The sequence below is a fragment of the Piliocolobus tephrosceles genome, chromosome 6, assembly GCF_002776525.5.
Source record: "Piliocolobus tephrosceles isolate RC106 chromosome 6, ASM277652v3, whole genome shotgun sequence".
In the NCBI taxonomy this organism is placed as follows: domain Eukaryota; kingdom Metazoa; phylum Chordata; class Mammalia; order Primates; family Cercopithecidae; genus Piliocolobus; species Piliocolobus tephrosceles.
The window spans coordinates 96,051,741-96,069,203 of NC_045439.1; the positions used below are offsets into that span (position 1 = coordinate 96,051,741).

At 57.1% G+C, this 17,463-nt stretch overlaps 1 protein-coding gene and 1 long non-coding RNA gene across 7 annotated transcripts in view; both read right to left on the bottom strand.

Annotated features, from left to right (window-relative positions):
- Positions 1-2,275: 2,275 nt before the first annotated feature.
- LOC113219934 lies at positions 2,276-6,088 on the bottom strand. Its single transcript, XR_003306936.2, has 6 exons — positions 5,870-6,088; positions 5,587-5,708; positions 5,246-5,352; positions 3,165-3,299; positions 2,858-2,995; positions 2,276-2,579 (listed from the first exon to the last, which is right to left on the bottom strand). It is a non-coding gene; the product is annotated as an uncharacterized LOC113219934 (long non-coding RNA).
- Positions 6,089-6,685: 597 nt separating this feature from the next.
- Positions 6,686-17,463, bottom strand: part of KLHL25 (kelch like family member 25) — a 36,850-nt gene continuing 26,072 nt past the window's right edge. For 5 of the 6 annotated variants that reach the window (XM_023187209.2, XM_023187213.3, XM_023187212.2 and 2 more), the window contains exons 2-3: positions 15,372-17,176; positions 6,686-8,416 (exon numbers count right to left, since the gene is read on the bottom strand). In XM_023187209.2, the coding sequence (XP_023042977.1) occupies positions 15,396-17,165 (1,770 nt within the window). In that variant the 5' untranslated portion in view covers positions 17,166-17,176 and the 3' untranslated portion in view covers positions 6,686-8,416; positions 15,372-15,395. Of the gene's footprint in view, positions 8,417-15,371; positions 17,260-17,463 lie in introns of those variants that run through there. The other variant, XM_023187208.3, reaches the window with a different exon arrangement.

Genomic DNA, 17,463 nt, shown 5'->3' on the forward strand with positions numbered 1-17,463 from the left:
GAACCTCAGATTTGGAGCCTCTGCCAGGGCGGGGAGCCTGTCGGAACCAGCCCAGCGCCAGCCGGCTCATTCCTGGAATTCCTGCCTCCTCTTACTGCCCTGGGTTGGCACCAGGTGCTGAGTGGGCCTCAGGCCAACTGTGGGCATGGGCTCGATACCGCTGCTTCCTCCTCCACATCAAGGCATCAGCCACACCTCGTCCCAAAAGGCAGAGAGGAAATCCAGGTAAGTCCCATGCCCAGCTCTGTGCTGGCTTCTGAAGGGAAGACACAGTCACTGATCGGCACTTTTGGTTCCTGTGTCCTCCTAAAACAAATGTGAACCACCATGTACCTTTCACATGGTTTTATGTCTAGCTCTCAATTGGTATCACAAGTGTAACTGTTACCAAGTATATAATTTGGGACATTATTTTCATGCTTCAAATATATTTAGGGCTAAAGGCTTAAGTTGTTCAACTTATAGAAAATGCCCACCATGTAACCTCATTAGCAAAGCCAGTACTTCTTGGCAAATTGATTGGCCAATTCAGAATTCAATTTCCATTAAAAGTTTGATTGCTTTTAAATTAAAATTAAAATGTTATTTAGTTGACAATTAAAAATGTTATTTAGTGACAGCTATCTCACTTCTGAATTATGACTTAAGTTAATAATAGGGAGGGAGGGAGGTAGGATGAATGAGTGGATGGATGGATGGATGGATGGATGGATGGATGGATGGATGGACGGACGGACAAGTGGACGGGTGGATGGGTGGATGAATGAATGGTGGCTGGGCTGATGAGTGGGTGTGTGGGCAGGTGGATGGGTGAATGCATGGGTGGATGGACAGGCAGGTGAGCAGATGGACACACAAAGATATGGAACCTTGTCATATGCTTGTCAATTGAACTCCAAAAGGCACTGCCCTGTTTAACAACCATATGCTTTGCAATCCACTTTTCCCTCATGCTGCTCAACCGTAACACGTCCATTTGGTGCCCCAGATGTTTTTACACCCTGAGCAATGCACCATAATGAGTTTTAGGAGGGGCGAGAGATAACTTCCTTTTGTGAAATGAAAGAAGGGTGACTGAGGAAGAAAGGTGGGAAAGGAGGAACAGGCACAGGCAGAGGCACGGTTCTGGGAAAGCGCATCCCCAGATCCCAGAGGAGTCCCCAGGACTCGCCCAGCCTGGGGCCCATCACGAAGCTCCTCTCTGCGGTGGGAGCCCTGTATGCCAGACCACTTCCCCCCGAGGAAGGTGGGGCCCTGGTGTCTTCCTGCTCTTTCTCCATCACCACAAGCATTTGAAGCCCTGGCTTTTACCTGGCAAGAGAGAGAGACACCTCCTCACCCGCTAGCCCTGACTCCAGCTAGACAAGCCTGGACAAACCCAGCTCATGCCCAATGACATTCTAGGTCGCCTGGGGAAGATCTGCCAAGCCACGGCCTGGCCCTCGGGGCTCAGCATGCACTGAGCAAAGCGCCCAACCCGTACAGTCTTCTTTCAGTCATCACACTGAGGCTTGGACCTGGGGGTGACTGTCCCCACCAGCAACACAGCAAATCAGTCTTCCTGGAGGCGGTCAGCCTCCCAAAAAATCTGAAAATCAGGAAGTCACAGAAAGTTTTGTAAGACTCTGCACACTTTTCAAGCAGAAGTTGAGGTCCTTTGAACCCTGTGATGGCAGTAACAATTTCTCTGCGGTGACTCATACAATTTCAAGCCACAGAAGGAGGACAAAGCACTCCTGCCAACAGGAGGGACGACACACCTCTGTGAGGAACCTCCTGGTGGGCTCTGGGCTTCCTGGCAGCCACAGCTAAAATGGAAACTTTTTGTTGTTGTTGTTTTTTGTTTTGAGACAGAGTCACACTCTGTCACCCTGGCTGGAGTGCAGTGGTGCAATCTCGGCTCACTACAACCTCTGCCCCCTGGGTTCAAGCGATTCTCCTGCCTCAGCCTCCTGAGTAGCTGGGATTACAAGCGCCTGCCACGACGGGGGTTTCACCATGTTAGCCAGGCTGGTCTCAAACTCCTGACCTCCAGTGATCCACTTGACTTAGATTCCCAGAGTGCTGGGATTATAGGTATGAGCCACCGTACCCGGCCAGAAACATGTATTTTTATTGAAATTGCCTTCAGCTCCCCAGAAAAGCTGGAATGCTTTCTTCAATTTTTACATACACACACACACACACTCTTTACTCAAGCTGGAAACGTATATGGGGCAAAGGAAATGGACATTGTTGACGGAAATCTAGTAGCCCCTTTACCCGATTTACTTCAATTCTTACAACAAGCAATATAATCTGTTCCATGTTTCTTTGTTATGAATGAGGAAATGAAGTCGCAGGGGCAGAGGGACCTTCCCGAGGAGGGCCGCCGAGTAGAGGAAGAGCTGCCGTTTGTACCCAGCTGGCTTGACTGCAGTGTGGCCCCCGATGCTGCACAGTGCAAACTGAGGACCCACATCCTGAGGCTAAGCTGGGGGAGCCAAGCACATGGGCTGCCAAGGTCTGGCCTTGACCGCAGCGCAGAGCTCACACTCCTGCTGGGAGGAGGAGACAGGCGTGGCAGGGACCGCACAGGCCTACAGCAAAGAGGCAGCCACAGCTGGCAACACCAGCTTGGAGGGCAGACTGGGAGCTGAACCCCCACCCCCTGCAGACTGGTCACCTCTCTCAGGCAAATGTCACAGCTGCATTTAACAGCGCCAGGCTTTTCGGTATGGCTTCAACTCTCGTTTTAAAAATCTCACTATTCTCCATAGGAAGTGGGGAGGCGGAGAGAGGAAGAGACAGGACCTGCTCCTCGCTAGTCTTTGATGAGGCCCTAGTTAGGGCTGTACAGATGAGAGACACAGAGCACCTCAATGTTCACTCTGCAGAGGGGAGAGAAGCGGGGCCAGCTTTGGAAGCTTTGCGGAAGCTCACAGGAGCCAATGTGAAGAAAGCGCAGCTGTGGTGAAGCCATTCATGGTACTTGCTCTTGGAGCCTGCATTTCTCCTGAATGCACGTGGTCAGGATAAGACTGTGCAGTCCTGTTCGCTCTGCGGTCCTGACGCTGGTAGAGCCACCACAGGGTGGGCTTGGCGGGATGTGTCTCTCTTGCTCCTAACTTCCCTGGTTCCCCACCAGCCCTGCAAGCTGAGTGGGAAAGCTGTGATGAGTCTACCTGGAAATGGCTTTGGAGCCCTGGGGCCTGGCATGGAGCTGGTGCCCATCAGTAGAATTACGTAATCTATCGTGCAACCCAGGAGTGCCTGGAAGCGTCTCTGGGTACCAGAGCAACACTGCTCATCTCCTTTACCTGCAGAAAGGACAGAAAAGGAGTCCAGCCCTACTCAATTCAACTCAAAAAAGCCACTGCTCCCCTACTGCTGCAAACCCTCAGGGTCCCGAGTGCCAGGTTCCAAACCCAGGCCAATCCCAGGGCCAGAGTAAGGCCCCTCGGGTTCAGGGGGCCTGGGCAGCTGGGGCCAGACACACAGAAACCGCCAGAGCTTCTACTGCCATGCTGAGCGTGTTTCCTCGGCTTTAAAATGGTGACCTCAACAGCGACCTTGGGCTAGGCGAGGTGGCTCTCTAATCCCAGTACTTTGGGAGGCTGAGGCGTGCGGATCACTTGATCACTAACCTCAGTCAGAGGTTAGTGAAAATAAATGTGTCATTTTTCTCCCACCCAAGTGCATGGATCCCCTGAATTTGATCCCAAATCCCAAGTTAAGAAGCCTGCGGCCTATTCTAGGCTTTTCCTTGACCCTCAGTGAGGCAGAGCCACATCCCAAAGCCCAACAAGGCAAAGGAAAACGCAGGACAATATTGTGCCCACTCTGGGAAATTCACCCGAATCACCCTGGCTCCCTGGGCAGGGCCTGAACCTCTGCAGGTACCATGAGCAGGACAAGCTGCATGTCAGGTAGGGCTGGGCCTGAGGGCAGAAGAGGAGCTGGGGGCCGGTCACCTTCATGGTCTCTTCAAGGTGGAAGAGACCACCTCGTCCATAATTCAGCCGTAACTTCCACCTCCTGAAGGAGAGGCCGGGCAGATCCATCCGGGCTGGGACTGGGGCCGGGGCGGGGCCATGATGGATGGGGCATGCTAGTTTCTTACTCTGCAAAATATCCCCCCAGTGATGATCCAGAAGAACCGAGGTTCTTTGCAAGCTGCGCTCATTAGACGATTGCTTCTGAAGAGGCTGCTTCTTTTCCCCGCTAGGATTTACAGCCTTGGGTGTTGAGCAAGGGGCGGCTGCCACACACCCTTGGGGTGAATGACTCTGGGCTCATTCTTGTCAGTTCCTGGCCAAAGAAGTGTCCTTTGAAGGCAGGGAGACCTGGCTGAACAGCCAGGTGGAGGAGGCAGTTGGCTACCCTCTCCTTGCCCTTGGCAACTTGACAGTCCCCCCAGGCAGGCTCTCAGGATGCCAAAGCCTCCAAGATGGCCTATTTTCTTTCCTGCATCAGGCACAACCAAGGAAAGCTCCACTGGCCGTCTCGGGCCCAAAGTTTCCAGAGAGGCCTTGCCCCGTCACTGATGGGGAGGGTGGCTTCTCCCCTCCCCAAGCCCTGTCCCAGACTCAGTCTGACCCCTGGGAGGCCAAGGAACATGGAGCTAGGCCTTCTGGGTAATGACTGGAAGCAACACCACTCCCAGCCCCCACAATGTAGCATATGGCTCGGTTTCAAATCCCAGTTCCACTGCTGCAATGTGGCGGCCATTCTCCCCGTGTAACGGGCTATCTGGGCATTGGTCATGGTGTTTGGTGCTTTATGGAACTCGACCTCAACGCTTAACCCTGCTATCATTAAGCCCGTATCAGAGAATCAAGTGGTTTAACCAAGCTTGTCCATACATGAGAGCCATACATGAGAGCTTGAACCCAAACCCAGGTGGGCCTAGCTCCAGAGTCCACATTCTGTCAGTTGCCACTGTGTTGCCTCCTCCTCCTCCTACTAGAATGAGACCTTGGGCAAGTTACTGTGACCTCTGGGCCCATTTCTTCATCGGCAAGAAGAGGCCAAGAATGTCTACCTCCGGGGGTCACTGCGAAGGTTAAAGGAGGTAATTATGCAAAGCACTGGCTAGTGAGCAGCACACAATCGGGGCTTGACAATTGCTCGACAAGAGGGGTTTGACAAGAGCCAGGATCTTGGCAGACGGTGGCTCTGCATGCTCCCAGAGAAGCTGGAGGCAGGGAAGTGTGCCCAGGTTCCTTCCACCCCTGACCCAACATGTAGAGGAAGAGGCTGCTACCTGTCTAATATCTATGCTCCCTTTAGTTGTGTTGGAGTCCTGGAGTTTCCTCGGGGCACTTTCCAGTCCCGCTCGCAGTCAGGCATGGATGTGACTGAGTTCTACTGCTGGGAGAATGCAGAAGTTATGGTGCAACTTCTGGGCCATGCCCTTAAAACAGGCTTGCCCATCACTTTCTCTCCTCCCCTTCCCACTGGCTGGAATGCAGATGGGACAGCCGGGGCTGGGATGGCCAGGGTGGACCAGGAAACTGCTGCGTTGCATGGAAGACGGCAGAGCAGGGAGGGAGGGGGTGGGGTGCAACGCTGGCGCCCAGTGGGCCACGGCCGGCTCACACTCACCCTGTGACTGCGTGACAGGGAACTTCACCTCTGCTGCTGTCTGAGCTGTACTCACAGGACTCTGGCTGGAGCCAACTTCTGGCTTTGGATGTGAAGCGCTGGCCAGAGTGAAGCGCTCAGGCCTGTATGGAAGTGGTGGCGTTCACCTGTGGTCCCCACCACTGCTGCAGGAGCGGACAGTGCCGGGCGAGTCCTAGGATGCCCCTCCCAGGGCTGCACCTCTGGGCAGGGGGAGGGACGAGGCCCTCTCTGCTCTTGGCCCTTGTACACACACCATACTCACCTCTGAGACAAACCCACTCAAGATCATTCCATTTTCTAAGGAATGTGACGTCATGCCCCTACGCCAGCATCAGAGCACTTCTTACACTACACTGTGAAGGCGCCATTTGGATTTTGTGGGCCAGCACACCACGGAGCACCATGGAAGCCGCCGCTGAGAGCCACCGTGCTGGGGTACCTCCGGGTTCCCGCTCACAGCACAGCCACCCCGCACGCAGGCTGCGCCACAGCATGGCCTTCTTGGGCTGCCCGCTGTCTGAGGGGCGCCTGAAGGTGAGACCACAAAGCACAGAACACGATGTTTACCCCGCGGGCATATGCTTGAGCTCATGAGGTTCATGGTGACTATGAAAACGCACAAGGAGGGCAGGTAGACCGGGACCCACAGCGCAACCAACGGGCACAAGGGTGCTGTGAGCTGGCGCTCAGACCGCAGAGCTGCCTCCTGCAGCCATTTTGCCCCTCTGAATGGCACTTGGGTTATTTTCAGACCAAGGAGCATCAGCTGGACGTTCTGCCTTTCCGAGTGGATGGAGTGACGTTCCCAGCTTCTATCTACTAGTTTCCAGGAGAGAATCGCCTCAAGAGGAGGGGCAGACAGGATCAGGGCTCTCCACGGAATCAACTTCACGGCTTCTAAAGTAACTTCAGGAGGAGACAGGAATGGGGAGACCTCTCATCCGGGTGGGTCCCCCTTCCCAGCTCATGAGAGGAGCGGACGCCAGCAGGCAGGCCTGAGCCTTGGCTGGTGGGACAGGACCGAAGGCAGCCAACAGCAATGTCTCCGACACCGATCCCAGCACACAAGGAAGGCAAAGAATTTTCTCAACTCTTTTTATTAAGTTAGGAAACTGGTAAAAACTCAACACAACTTTCGGGGAAAGCACCATGGCCCATCCTTTGTACTATGTGGTAAGTGTTTTTTTATCTCAATGAAGCAACGCCACGGGTCCAGGTGCACTCCCTGCAGCCCCGTGGCCGGGCTCCTGAGTGTGCCAGCAAAGCCATCCCCGGGGACCACAGCCAAGTGTCTTCGAGCAACCGGCCCGACACAGGCGGGGTCTGCGGGGTCTACAGGGTCCAAGGAGCCCCGTGTAGCCAGTGCCCCATGGTGGGAGACACATCAGTGGGCAAACCCTGCCCAAAGGTCCCACCCCCAAGAGGCCTCCAGGATCCGCACCAAGGCATGGGGACGCTCAGGGCTGCTTAAGTCACTGGTTTGTGGCACAGCCCCCTGTGTAGCCCTAACCCTGAGCCAGTCAAGCAGTGTTCACACTGCAGGTGCCTGGGAAGCCACAAGTGTGGACACCCTACCCAGCCCCGTCAAGGCACCCACACCCCTCCCCCTCAAACAGGGGGTTAGGAGTGAGAGAGAGGCATTAGGATGGTCACTGACAGGCACCAACCTCTCCACAGCCCAGGTGTAGGGAGGTTCTGCTGAGGGACCCCAGGGACTCAGGAGGTGACAGCAGTGAACACATGTTCAGCAGTTCTCTCACGGCCATCCTTATCTTGGAGCTCAGGGAGCAAACGGGGGCCAAGATAGATGCAAGAGGATGGTGAGGGCCCCATCACTGTCTCCCAAACTGAAATGGATGCGGCCCTGGTGGGGTAGGCAGGGGACTCCCTGGGGTCCCTCTGCTATCCCAGCTCACAGCTGCCCCTGGTCTTGGAGGGCAGCGTGGTCTCCTGGGGGGAAGCCCGCAGTGCTGTTGGCAGGTGTGTACCACGGGGGTCACTGCTGCCTCTCAGGGCGGGCTCTGAGGAGGGGATGTGAGGGGTGACCCCAGGGCACTCGGAGTCCTGAGTCTGCTGCAGGCCCAGCTCCACTGAGTGGCCAGAGCATCTGTGTCCCCACCAGGCCACAGCACTGGGCAAGGCCCTGAGTGGGTGGGCTGGGACTTACAGCTTTGTGGCAGGGGCCCACAAACCTTGGAGGTCTGGGTGTCCTTTGCCCTTATTAGCAAATAAGGCAATTAGCCTTATTGCCTCATGGATGTCACTGAGCACCCCCCTGCAGTTTCTACACCTTATAAAATCTGTCCTGGGTTCTCTGCTTATCAACCTTCTGGTCTCAACCCCTGGGAACCTGGTTTCCCAGGCCTGGGACACCATCTACAGGTGGCAGGAGTGCCCCAGCAGGGCGGGCCGGGAGGGAAAGCATGTGTGGCGGTGCTGCAGCCCCGAAAGCCACCCGGGGCTCCTCCCCGTCCCTCCGGCCCGGCCCCAGTCCAGGACCTGCCAAACAGGTGATCTCCACGCTCTGCAAGTGTCCTTCTCCCCGACGCCAGGGTCAGTCCTGGTGGCAGTCCATGACCCTCTGGGAGGTATGTCTTCCTATAAACCACTGCAAAGCTGAAGAGGCCCCCAGGGGCACAGATGCAAGAGATGCTTCTCTTCTTGTGCCTAAAGCTCCGAACAGCCCAAGGCTGCTGCTCCCCAGAGCTGGCGGGGCCCCTTCCACCTCTCGGAGAGCTGGTCCAGGACCCGCTCAGCTCCCGCTGTGGCACATAAGCCAAGGCCACGCTGTGACACTGAGGGCCGCGGGCTGTGGAAGGAGGAGAAAGAGAGAAAATCAATCAGTGGCCACATTGTTTTGTTCTGACCTGATCTGAAACAAAATGACAATGAGGCAGCTGCCCATGAGGCTTGGGCATGACAACACCAGATCCACCATTCGCCAGCAGCGCAGTCCGATGATTCAGGCACCCCAGGCCTGCTTTCATCTGCCACGCTCGGATGACTCAGGTGTCAACTTGATTGGATTCGGGGATACCCAGACGCCGGGGACGCATTACGTATTCTCCGTGCTGCAGCAGGCATGGAGCCTGGCCCTTTTCTGGAAGGGAAACCCAGGCGGCCTGGCACTTGATTCGAACGGCTGGGCCGCCCCGGTGAGTCTGTGTGGGTGCTTCCAGAGGCAACCAGCGTCAGAGCCGTGGCCCGGGTGGGGAAGATCTGCCCTTAGTGCAGGTGAGCACAACAGGATGGGCTGGGGCCCTGGTAGAATAAAAAGCTAAGGAAACGGGAATTCAGGTTTCTTTCTTCTGGAGCTAGGTTGTTCTCTGCCACCGGGCATCAGAGCTCCAGGTCCTCTGGCCTCTGAGACTTGCTGCCCACCACCCCATCCCCACCCCAGGCTCTTGGTTCTTTGTAGTTGGGCTGAGGACTGCCCCGGCTCTCCTGGTTCTGCAGCTTGCAGCCTATCATGGGGCTTCTCAGCCTCCATCACCAAGTGAGCCAATTCCCCTCATAGAAGTTCCCTCTCACATACAACTCCGAAGCCCTGAAAGGGGAAAAGGTGAGCCTTCTTACACAGGGGGGCGCAGGCAGGCAGAGCACTCTAGCAACCCTGCGAGTTCATCCACTCCACGAGGCAAGGGGCCTCAGCAAAGCAGTGACTAATGGTGACGCTGTCTGGGGTTTTTGGCTTTGGCTGTATTTAACCTGTACGTGTTAGTTTTACAGTTGTGTAGGAACAAGAACATAAGGGGCTTTACTAGTTGTATGCTTGTGTGTATCTAAGTAACCTTAGTAACATTTCAATTAAAACACTGAAGCCAGCACTGAGGCTCCATGGGACTGTCCCCTTTAAGTGGGGCACACCTCTCCGTCCCTCAGTGCTGGGCCCTCCGCTCTCTGAAGGCTGCTCTGCAGGAAGTCTGCCCTCCCCAGGTGGCCAAGTTGTTTCCAGATACAGAGGCTGGGTTGGGTGACTGAGGAGGCCCCCAAATCCCTTCAAGCTCCTCACAAGTGTGAAGCTGGGGTCACAGGGGCCCTAACCATCCTGAGGTGCTCTAACATAGCAAACCCAAACCTTTGGGGCCTGGCTGCCCGGTCTTGGCCCCGTCCCAGCACGCCACATGCTGACATGGGGTCCCTTCAGGGCAAGGCCCATTACCTGGAACAGCCACCCCACCTACCTGGGGGTGTCCCCCAGGGCACCCTGAGTTGCCGAGAGGAATACAGATGACAGCCAGAAGCATGGGGCTTGGGGAGCCTCGGGGCCAGGCTCCTGTGTTCCCTCTCAGGCTGGGCCCTTTAAATTTTGGCAGGTGCTCCCTGGGCCTGGCCGCCTCATCTGTGAAACGGGCTAACCCTCCAGCCTGCAGAGGGGACAGGGGTCAGCGGCCGCCCTGCACTTCCTGTGTGCGGCAGGCCCTGGCCGACGTGTGCCCTGTGGGTTGTTGGTGCAGGGCCTGCCCCGCTGGACTCAGCCTGCCCCGTCGAGGGTGGGACGGTGCTCTATCCCCCAGGCTGGCACAGGAACGAATGACTGCTGACGCCTGGACAGATGGACTCCGTCCTGGGCACTCGCTTAGCCAGGCCCAACCCTCGAGGCTGGCAGAAACCCTCAGGCCTGTGCTCTGGGATTTCCCATCTGTAGCAACTTCTTTTAAGACAGGAGAGAACGTGCCGCACTGTGCCTCCTGCAGCAGTGACAGAGCCCACGGTGGATTAATGAGCCCTGCCCTGCACCCCAGTGGCCAGGCCCCAAAAACACCTGTGAAGAGAAGACAAGCTGTCGGCAGCTGGACGCCTGCCTTGCATTCGGCAGCCCCCCATGCTGGAGGCAAGTGGGAGAGAAGGGTTGGGGGGCTGCGCCTTAAAGGGCCTGGAGTAGGGGGTACCCAGTGGGAGAGAAAGAAAAGGAGAGAATGTTCACAGCAAGAGCACCCTTAGTGGGTAACGGGGCCTCCTGTGGCCACTGGCTACTATCCCCTAGGCTGTGGGTCCAACCGCAACACTGGAGCAAGGGGCTGCCCTGGAGGTCACTCAGGTTCCAGCTCAGCAATTCCCCGCCGCTTCTGGGCAGCTGCTGGCCAAGCCTGTGCTCTGTGCCAAGGGCGCAGATGTGAAGATGCCCGTGGCCAGCTCCCCAGCACACTCAGGGCTCAAGTCCTGCTCCAGCCCTGACTCGCTGTTCATATGATGCCAACTGTCCCCCCTCTCAGAGTCCCAGCGGGTGCCCTGTAACAGCAAGACCTATGACAAACGGCTGTGGGAATGACAGGGGACTCGATGCAGATGCTCACACCTACGACGAGTTCCAACAAGCGGCCAGGAGAGGGAACACAAATGCTTGTGGACAAACAGGGGCCATCATCTGGGGTGCAGAGGCCACAGTGTGCAGGGGACCTCCTGGTGACTTCTGAAGCTTATGTCAGAGTCTTGCAGGATGGACGGAAAGGGGCCTCCAAGGACAGGGGCAGTTGGGCCCAGCATGGAGGCAGGACACTCAGCCATGCTTGTGGGGACGAGCGAGAGCTGGACTTCTCACCAGCACCCTGATCCCCGCTGCTGCCTGGGAGAGCAGAGTCAGGGCGGGGAACGTGGGGAGTGGGGTGGCCACAGAAGCCATCTCGGGCCCAGGCACTGCCAGAGGACACTCTAGGTGGCCGATGCGCTGGTTGGGGCTGCAGGCAGTGGTGCTCAGTGAGAAGTGCCATGGTCACCAGGAGCACCCACCACGTGGGGGAGGCGGCAGGCGTGCTTTGTTTCCACCCTCCCTGGCCCCGTCCCTGTCAAGGGCACTCCACCCAGCTCCCCGTGAGCCTTGTCTGGTTCCAGGGCTCGGCCCCTCCCACTCAGAGCCACATCACAGGCCCCGTCTGCGGCTGCCTGAGTTGAGGGCTCTCCTCTGGCTCAGCCCTGACAGCTCTGCAATGGCTGCCTGAGCAGCAAGAGCTCTGCCTGCAGCCACTGTGGTTCCACCTCCTGGGGACCTGGGAAAGGCCAGGCATGCCCGGGTGTCGGCCTCCGTGCTGCAGGCCCTTCTGTGGAGAGCCTAACTCACTCCCTGCCTTTGAAGAGAACTCGGACACTGAGCTGTCCAGGCAGAAGCTGGACAGGAGGGGCTTTGCAGAGCATGGGAACAACCCAGGGACATAGTGAGGGGACAGAAGCCACGGGACTGGGGCGGCCTCAGGCGAGGAGGGGCTGCCGGAGTGTCTCTGGGTCGCTGCCAGGCCCATGAGAAGGAAGCAGCTGGAATGCAGGGCAATGGCAGAAGCTTAAGAGCAACCTGGACTCAGCGCCGCAGCCGAGGAAGCACACAGCCCAGAACGCCTTGGGGACATGGCTCTGGGATGACAGGGTCTGGAAGTAGCTACCCCATCAGGTCTGGGACTGGCTCAGTCCTGTGTGTCTGCTTCCTCATCCCTAAATGGAGCTGATGACAGCAAGCCCATTACAGACTGAGGACGACTCCAGTGGGCACAGGGCAAGTGCCCGCCGAGGAACAGCAGTCATGGGTGGACAGGCCTTTCAGAGGGAGGGGCTGAGCAGGGACATCTAGAGGCCCACAGCACCCCAAAACCATCATCATCAGCATCTCCCTGTCCTCCATCGCCACCCCTTTTAAAGCTGCTTCTGAAACTGGCAATCATTTGATCTCTCTTCAAGTGCTATGAGGAATACGATTTCCACTCGTTGTCCAGATGGAGAAGCTGAGCCAGTCCAGGGTGAAGCAGCCAGAAAGTCACAACCAAGACACCATGCATACTCCCCTTCCAGGGTCCCTGAGATCAGAGTAATCCCTGGGAGAGTTCACCAAGTCCAGCTGACAGGGCAGGGCCAGGTGAGAGGGAGCCTCCAACCTGGAGGGTAGGCAGGGGGCAGTCTCTGGTCTGGAGGCTCAGACCAGAGATGGTCTTAGCTGCCTGAGGCCAGCAGCATGGGCCCCTCATCCTGCCCATCCCGGCTGGCCTGGGGTGGGAGGCACCTCCATTCCCACAGGCAACATTCCCCAGGTTCCTAAATGACCTAGGGGACAGCAACAGGGAATTAGTGAGCAAATGCCAGTATCCTCTTGGAATCTCCTCAGGGAATCAAGAAATTTGGCAGGTCTGATTTTTCTCCAAAGGGAATAGATTAAAAAAAGAATGCCGGGCGCAGTGGCTCACACCTGTAATCCCAGCACTTTGGGAGGCTGAGGTGGGTGGATCACCTGAGGTCAGGAGCTTGAGACCAGCCTGGCCAACATGGTAAAACCCCGTTTCTACTACAAATACAAAAATTAGCTGGGCGTGCTGGTGGGCACCTGTAGTCCCAGCTACTCAGGAGGCTGAGGCAGGAGAATCGCTTGAACCAAGGAGGCGGAGGTTGCAGGGAGCCGAGATCGTGCCATTGCACTCCAGCCTGGGGGAGAAGAGCAAGATTCCGTCTCAAAAAAAAAAGAAAACAGAAAAGCTGTAAAAGAGAAAAGCAAGCCAGATGTGGTGGCACGCACCTGTAATCCCAGCTACTCAAGAGGCTGAGGAACGAGAATTGCTTGAACCTGAGAGGTGGAGGTTGCAGTGAGCCGAGATCACACCATTGCACTCCAGCCTGGGTGACAGAGTGAGATTGTCTCAAAAAAAAAAAAAAAAAAAGAAAGAAAAGCAGTGTTCCTATTCAGGCTGGCCTCTGTGAGCCCAAACACTCTATGTTCACCAGCCTGATGCTTGTTCTTGGGCCCTCCTTGCCTGCCACCGTGTCCCCTTATGGACTCGAAGGCTTGGCTGGGTCTGAGTTAGCGGCTGAGCCAACAGCTTCCATTGAGAAGCAACCCCAGCTAAGAGTGACTGCCTTCACTGGGTACAGCTTTCAGCATTTGTATCAGCAGCCGCTGGCTCACTGAGGAAATTAATTTTTCAGCTTGGGCCAGCTCCTGACAAGGATCCTATGACCCGAAGCTGAGCCCACACACAGGGACCAGTGCCACCACCCAGCGCTGCAGGATCGTGGGAAGCGGCTCGGCTCCCTCCGGCAGGAAAGCTCATCTTCCACAGTCCCTTCTTGTGCTGGAGGTAGAGTGCACCCAGGGATCTCCTGCCCCGATCCCAGGGGTGAGGGCCCAGGAAAGCAGGAGCCGGGAGAATGGCCAAGGACTAGTGGCACACACCCTGGCCTTTCCCACGCCTAACCACAGAAAGCATGTTGGGCACAAAACCCTTCTCTGGCATCTACCCCAGTACCCGGCCAGGCTGGCCGAGATACCCTCTCTCAGGGCAGGACCTCACGCCGATCCTGCCCCTATTTGCTGCGGGAAGACCCTGCCCCCAGCCCAGCTTCTCAGGAGATTAAACCAGCACCAGATGAGACGTTCCTCCCGTCCGTTCCTTCCCCTCACTGCAGGGTCTGCAGGGCCTGGCTCCAGTTGCTCCCAGTGTCTCTGTCCCACCATCACCTCCCACAGAGTGCCTTGTGTGTCATCTGTTTTCACAGCGATTCCACACAGTGACAGCGTGGCAGCAACCCACGGACACTCGCTCTGCAGGAAGCCCTGCTCCAAGGCCCGCGAGGATGACCTCGCTTAAGCTAGACGCCTGCTGGTTTTGAGGAAGGACTTCTCCCCATCCCTTGCACGCTGGTGAGCATACAGCTGCCCCCAAGAGAAACAGCACTCAAACCAAGGCTGTCTGTTCCGCAGGCTTTGGTGTTTACAGTTTTTGGGGGGACTCCACCATTTAGACATGGATGTCATACCCGGTTGGCAATCTTTTTTTTTTTGAGACGGAGTCTCACTCTGTTGCCCAGGCTGGAGTACAGTGGCATGATCTTGGCTCACTGCAGCTCCACCTCCCAAGTTCAAGTGATCCTCCTACCTCAGCCTCCCGAGTAGCTGGGATTACAGGTGTGCACCACCATGCCTGGCTCATTTTTTGTATTTTTAGTAGAGGCGGGGTTTCACTGTGTTAGCCAGGATGGTCTCGATCTCCTGACCTTGTGATCCACTTGCCTTGGCCTCCCAAAGTGCTGGGATTACAGGCGTGAGCCACCGCGCCCAGCCAGGACTGACTTTGAACGTTGCCCAGGCTGGTCTTGCACGAGGCTCAAAGTCATCTGCCCACCTCAACCTTCCTAAAGTGCTGGGATTATAGGCATGAGCCACCGTGCCCAGGCCTGGGTGGCAATCTTCATACATATCATTACTCATCAGTGCCAGGAGAGTAACACTGTCCTGATTCCATGGGGAGGGGGCCGTTCTCCTGAACTCTGCCTTAGTACATGTCTCTTCCCTTGGCTTATCTTAATCTGTATCTTTCCCTGTAATAAACTGTAACTGTAAGCGTAGCAGCCTTCAGCGACTTCTCTAAGTCCTTCTGGCAAAATTGACCAAGGGTGGTTTGGGAGGCCCTCTTTGTTGCACCTGGTGTCAAAAGTAAGAGCAGGCTTGTGTGGAGACTGCACCCTCAGACTCTGCAGGTTGACCTGTGCTCCACATGGCACGTCAAAATGTCCCCGGGTGATTCCGAAGTGTAGCCATGTTTGGGAACTACCATGTTGGTCTAACTACGGTTACTGTCCCCATTCTGCAGACTGGTTGAATAATTTGCTCCAGGTTAACTGCAAATAGAAGGCAGAGCCAGGAGTTGACTCCAGAGCACACCAGCCACCTGCTGCCCACCCAGACCTCCCTGGAAGACACGGTGACCTTCACCCAGACTGAGAGGAGGTGGGACTGCATTCCCCCATGACCTTTCCAGATCCAGAGTAGCCGTGGGCTGCCAGGGGCTCACCTGGCTGGGCTCGGCAGGTGCTCCTCATGCGGGCAGGTGCTTCCAGGTGCTGACAAAGGCCGTGGGGATAAGTGAGTAGGGCACCGTGGTAATGCAGTTCCACGTATCTGAAGTGGGGTCATAGCAGTCCAGAGTCTTACACCTCTGGGTCCCAAAGTAGCCCCCGACCACATAGAGCTTGTTGCCGGAAGCCAGGGCATGGCAGGACATGCGCTTGGCGGTCATGTCCCCAATCCGTGTCCACTGGTTGGTCTCACAGTCAAAGCGGTAGGCCGAGGCGGCCGTGAATTCTGTGTCACCTCCCATGATGAAGATCTGGCTGCCCAGGACAGCAGCGGCTGTGTACCGCCAAGGCTGGGGGCACTCAGCCTTGATCGTCCACCTGTTCTCCGAGGGGTCATAGCACTGGACCTTGGACACCATGTCCCGGTGGATGCTGGTTCCTCCAAACACAAAGAGCTTCAGCTTGGCACTCACCACTGCGGCATTGCTGACGCCATCCCTCAAGGGGGCCACCATCATCCACTTGTTGGCCCCAGGGTCGTATTTCTCCACTTGTTTCAGGGAGACAGAAGGGGAGGCTGGGAAGACGCCTGCCAGAGAAGTGTGTCCCCCCACCACATAGAGGCAGTTCTCCAGCTCAGCTGAGCCATGGCCAAAGCGGGCAATCAGCATGGGCGCCGCCTTGGACCATTCCTCATGTACGGTGTCATACACCCAGACGTCCTTGGAGACCCCGTTCTCGGAGCCCCTGCCCCCCGTCACATAGACCTTGCAGCCGATCGCTGAGGCGCTGAACTCCTTCCGGGGGCTGGGCAGGTCGGCCTTGGGGATGATCTCCTTGGCCTTGTGGTCCACCTGGTAGATCTTGTCACACATGAAGGTCTGGCCCCCCAGGATGAGCAGCGTGTGGCCTGCCTTGCGTGGCCGGGCACAGGGGCTGGTGACCACGCCGTCATTCTGCAGGATCCTGGTCTTGCAGCGCAGGGCCTCGTCTAGGATGAGCTTGGTGCGCTCGTCCGCCATGAGGAGTGCCTCGCTGGAGACGGCCTCCTGCAGGCAGTCAGACGGCAGCAGGGCCAGACGCACGCTGCGGAGGAGCTCGGGCAGGTGGGCCTTCCGTGGCTCCAGGTCGTGCTTCACCCACTGGAGGATGGCCTCGAAGACCACCCGCTCGTCCTCGGTCTCCAGCTCATCACTCGAGATGAGGTCCAGCAGCGTGTCCTTGGACAGGCTGTTGAAGTCCTCGCTCTGCCGCACCGTCTCAAAGTGCACCAGGCACATGCGCCAGGAGAACTCGTACAGCCGGCGGCACTGGTGGGCGTCCGAGAGCAGCATCATGCCCAGGCAGTTGGAGGGGAAAAGGTTCTTCTCCAGGAACTCGGCGGCCGCGTCCCGCACGTCGTGGAACTGCAGCATGTCGCCCGCCTCCAGCAGTGACTCAGCGTTCTCCTCGTTAATGGCGATGCGTGAGGAGTAGGCGAAGTCCAGCAGCAGCTCCAGCACCTCCGGGTGCAGGTTGTCCTGGAAGTTGACAGTGTCATCCCGGCTCTCCCGCAGGCCGTGGCTGAACATGGCCTCAAAGTAGCGGCTAGAGGCGGCCAGCACGGCACGGTGACAGGGGAAGGCGCGGTCGCCCGCCCAGAGCGTGACGTCTGTGAACATGCAGTGCTTGCGAAGCGTGTTGAGGTGGGCCAGCACACAGTCCGGGTGGGAGGCCTTGTGGAAGAGGGTGACGTTCATGGACCCCGTGCTGCTCCGCGACTTGCGGGTCTCATGGACGCTGACCGACATGGCGCACCAGCCTGTGGGGGAACAAGCCCGCAGGTCAGAGGAGCCCCTCCTGTCCATCTGCCCTCTCAGGACTCACTCTTCAGCATGAGCCCCCTTGCCCCCTCCCACCCACTCCCTGCTCACCTCTGCTAAAGCAAGTCCCTCTCCCGCAACCACGTTGCCAAGGACAACATAGGCAAGACTGGCTGGGTCTCACCCTACCCTGCCGAAACTGGTTTTGTTCTCAGGGTATGGGCCAGCTCTGGGACAAACATCTTTGGCCTGCAGAGGAGCCACCCCCTAGGTAAGCTAGAGTTGA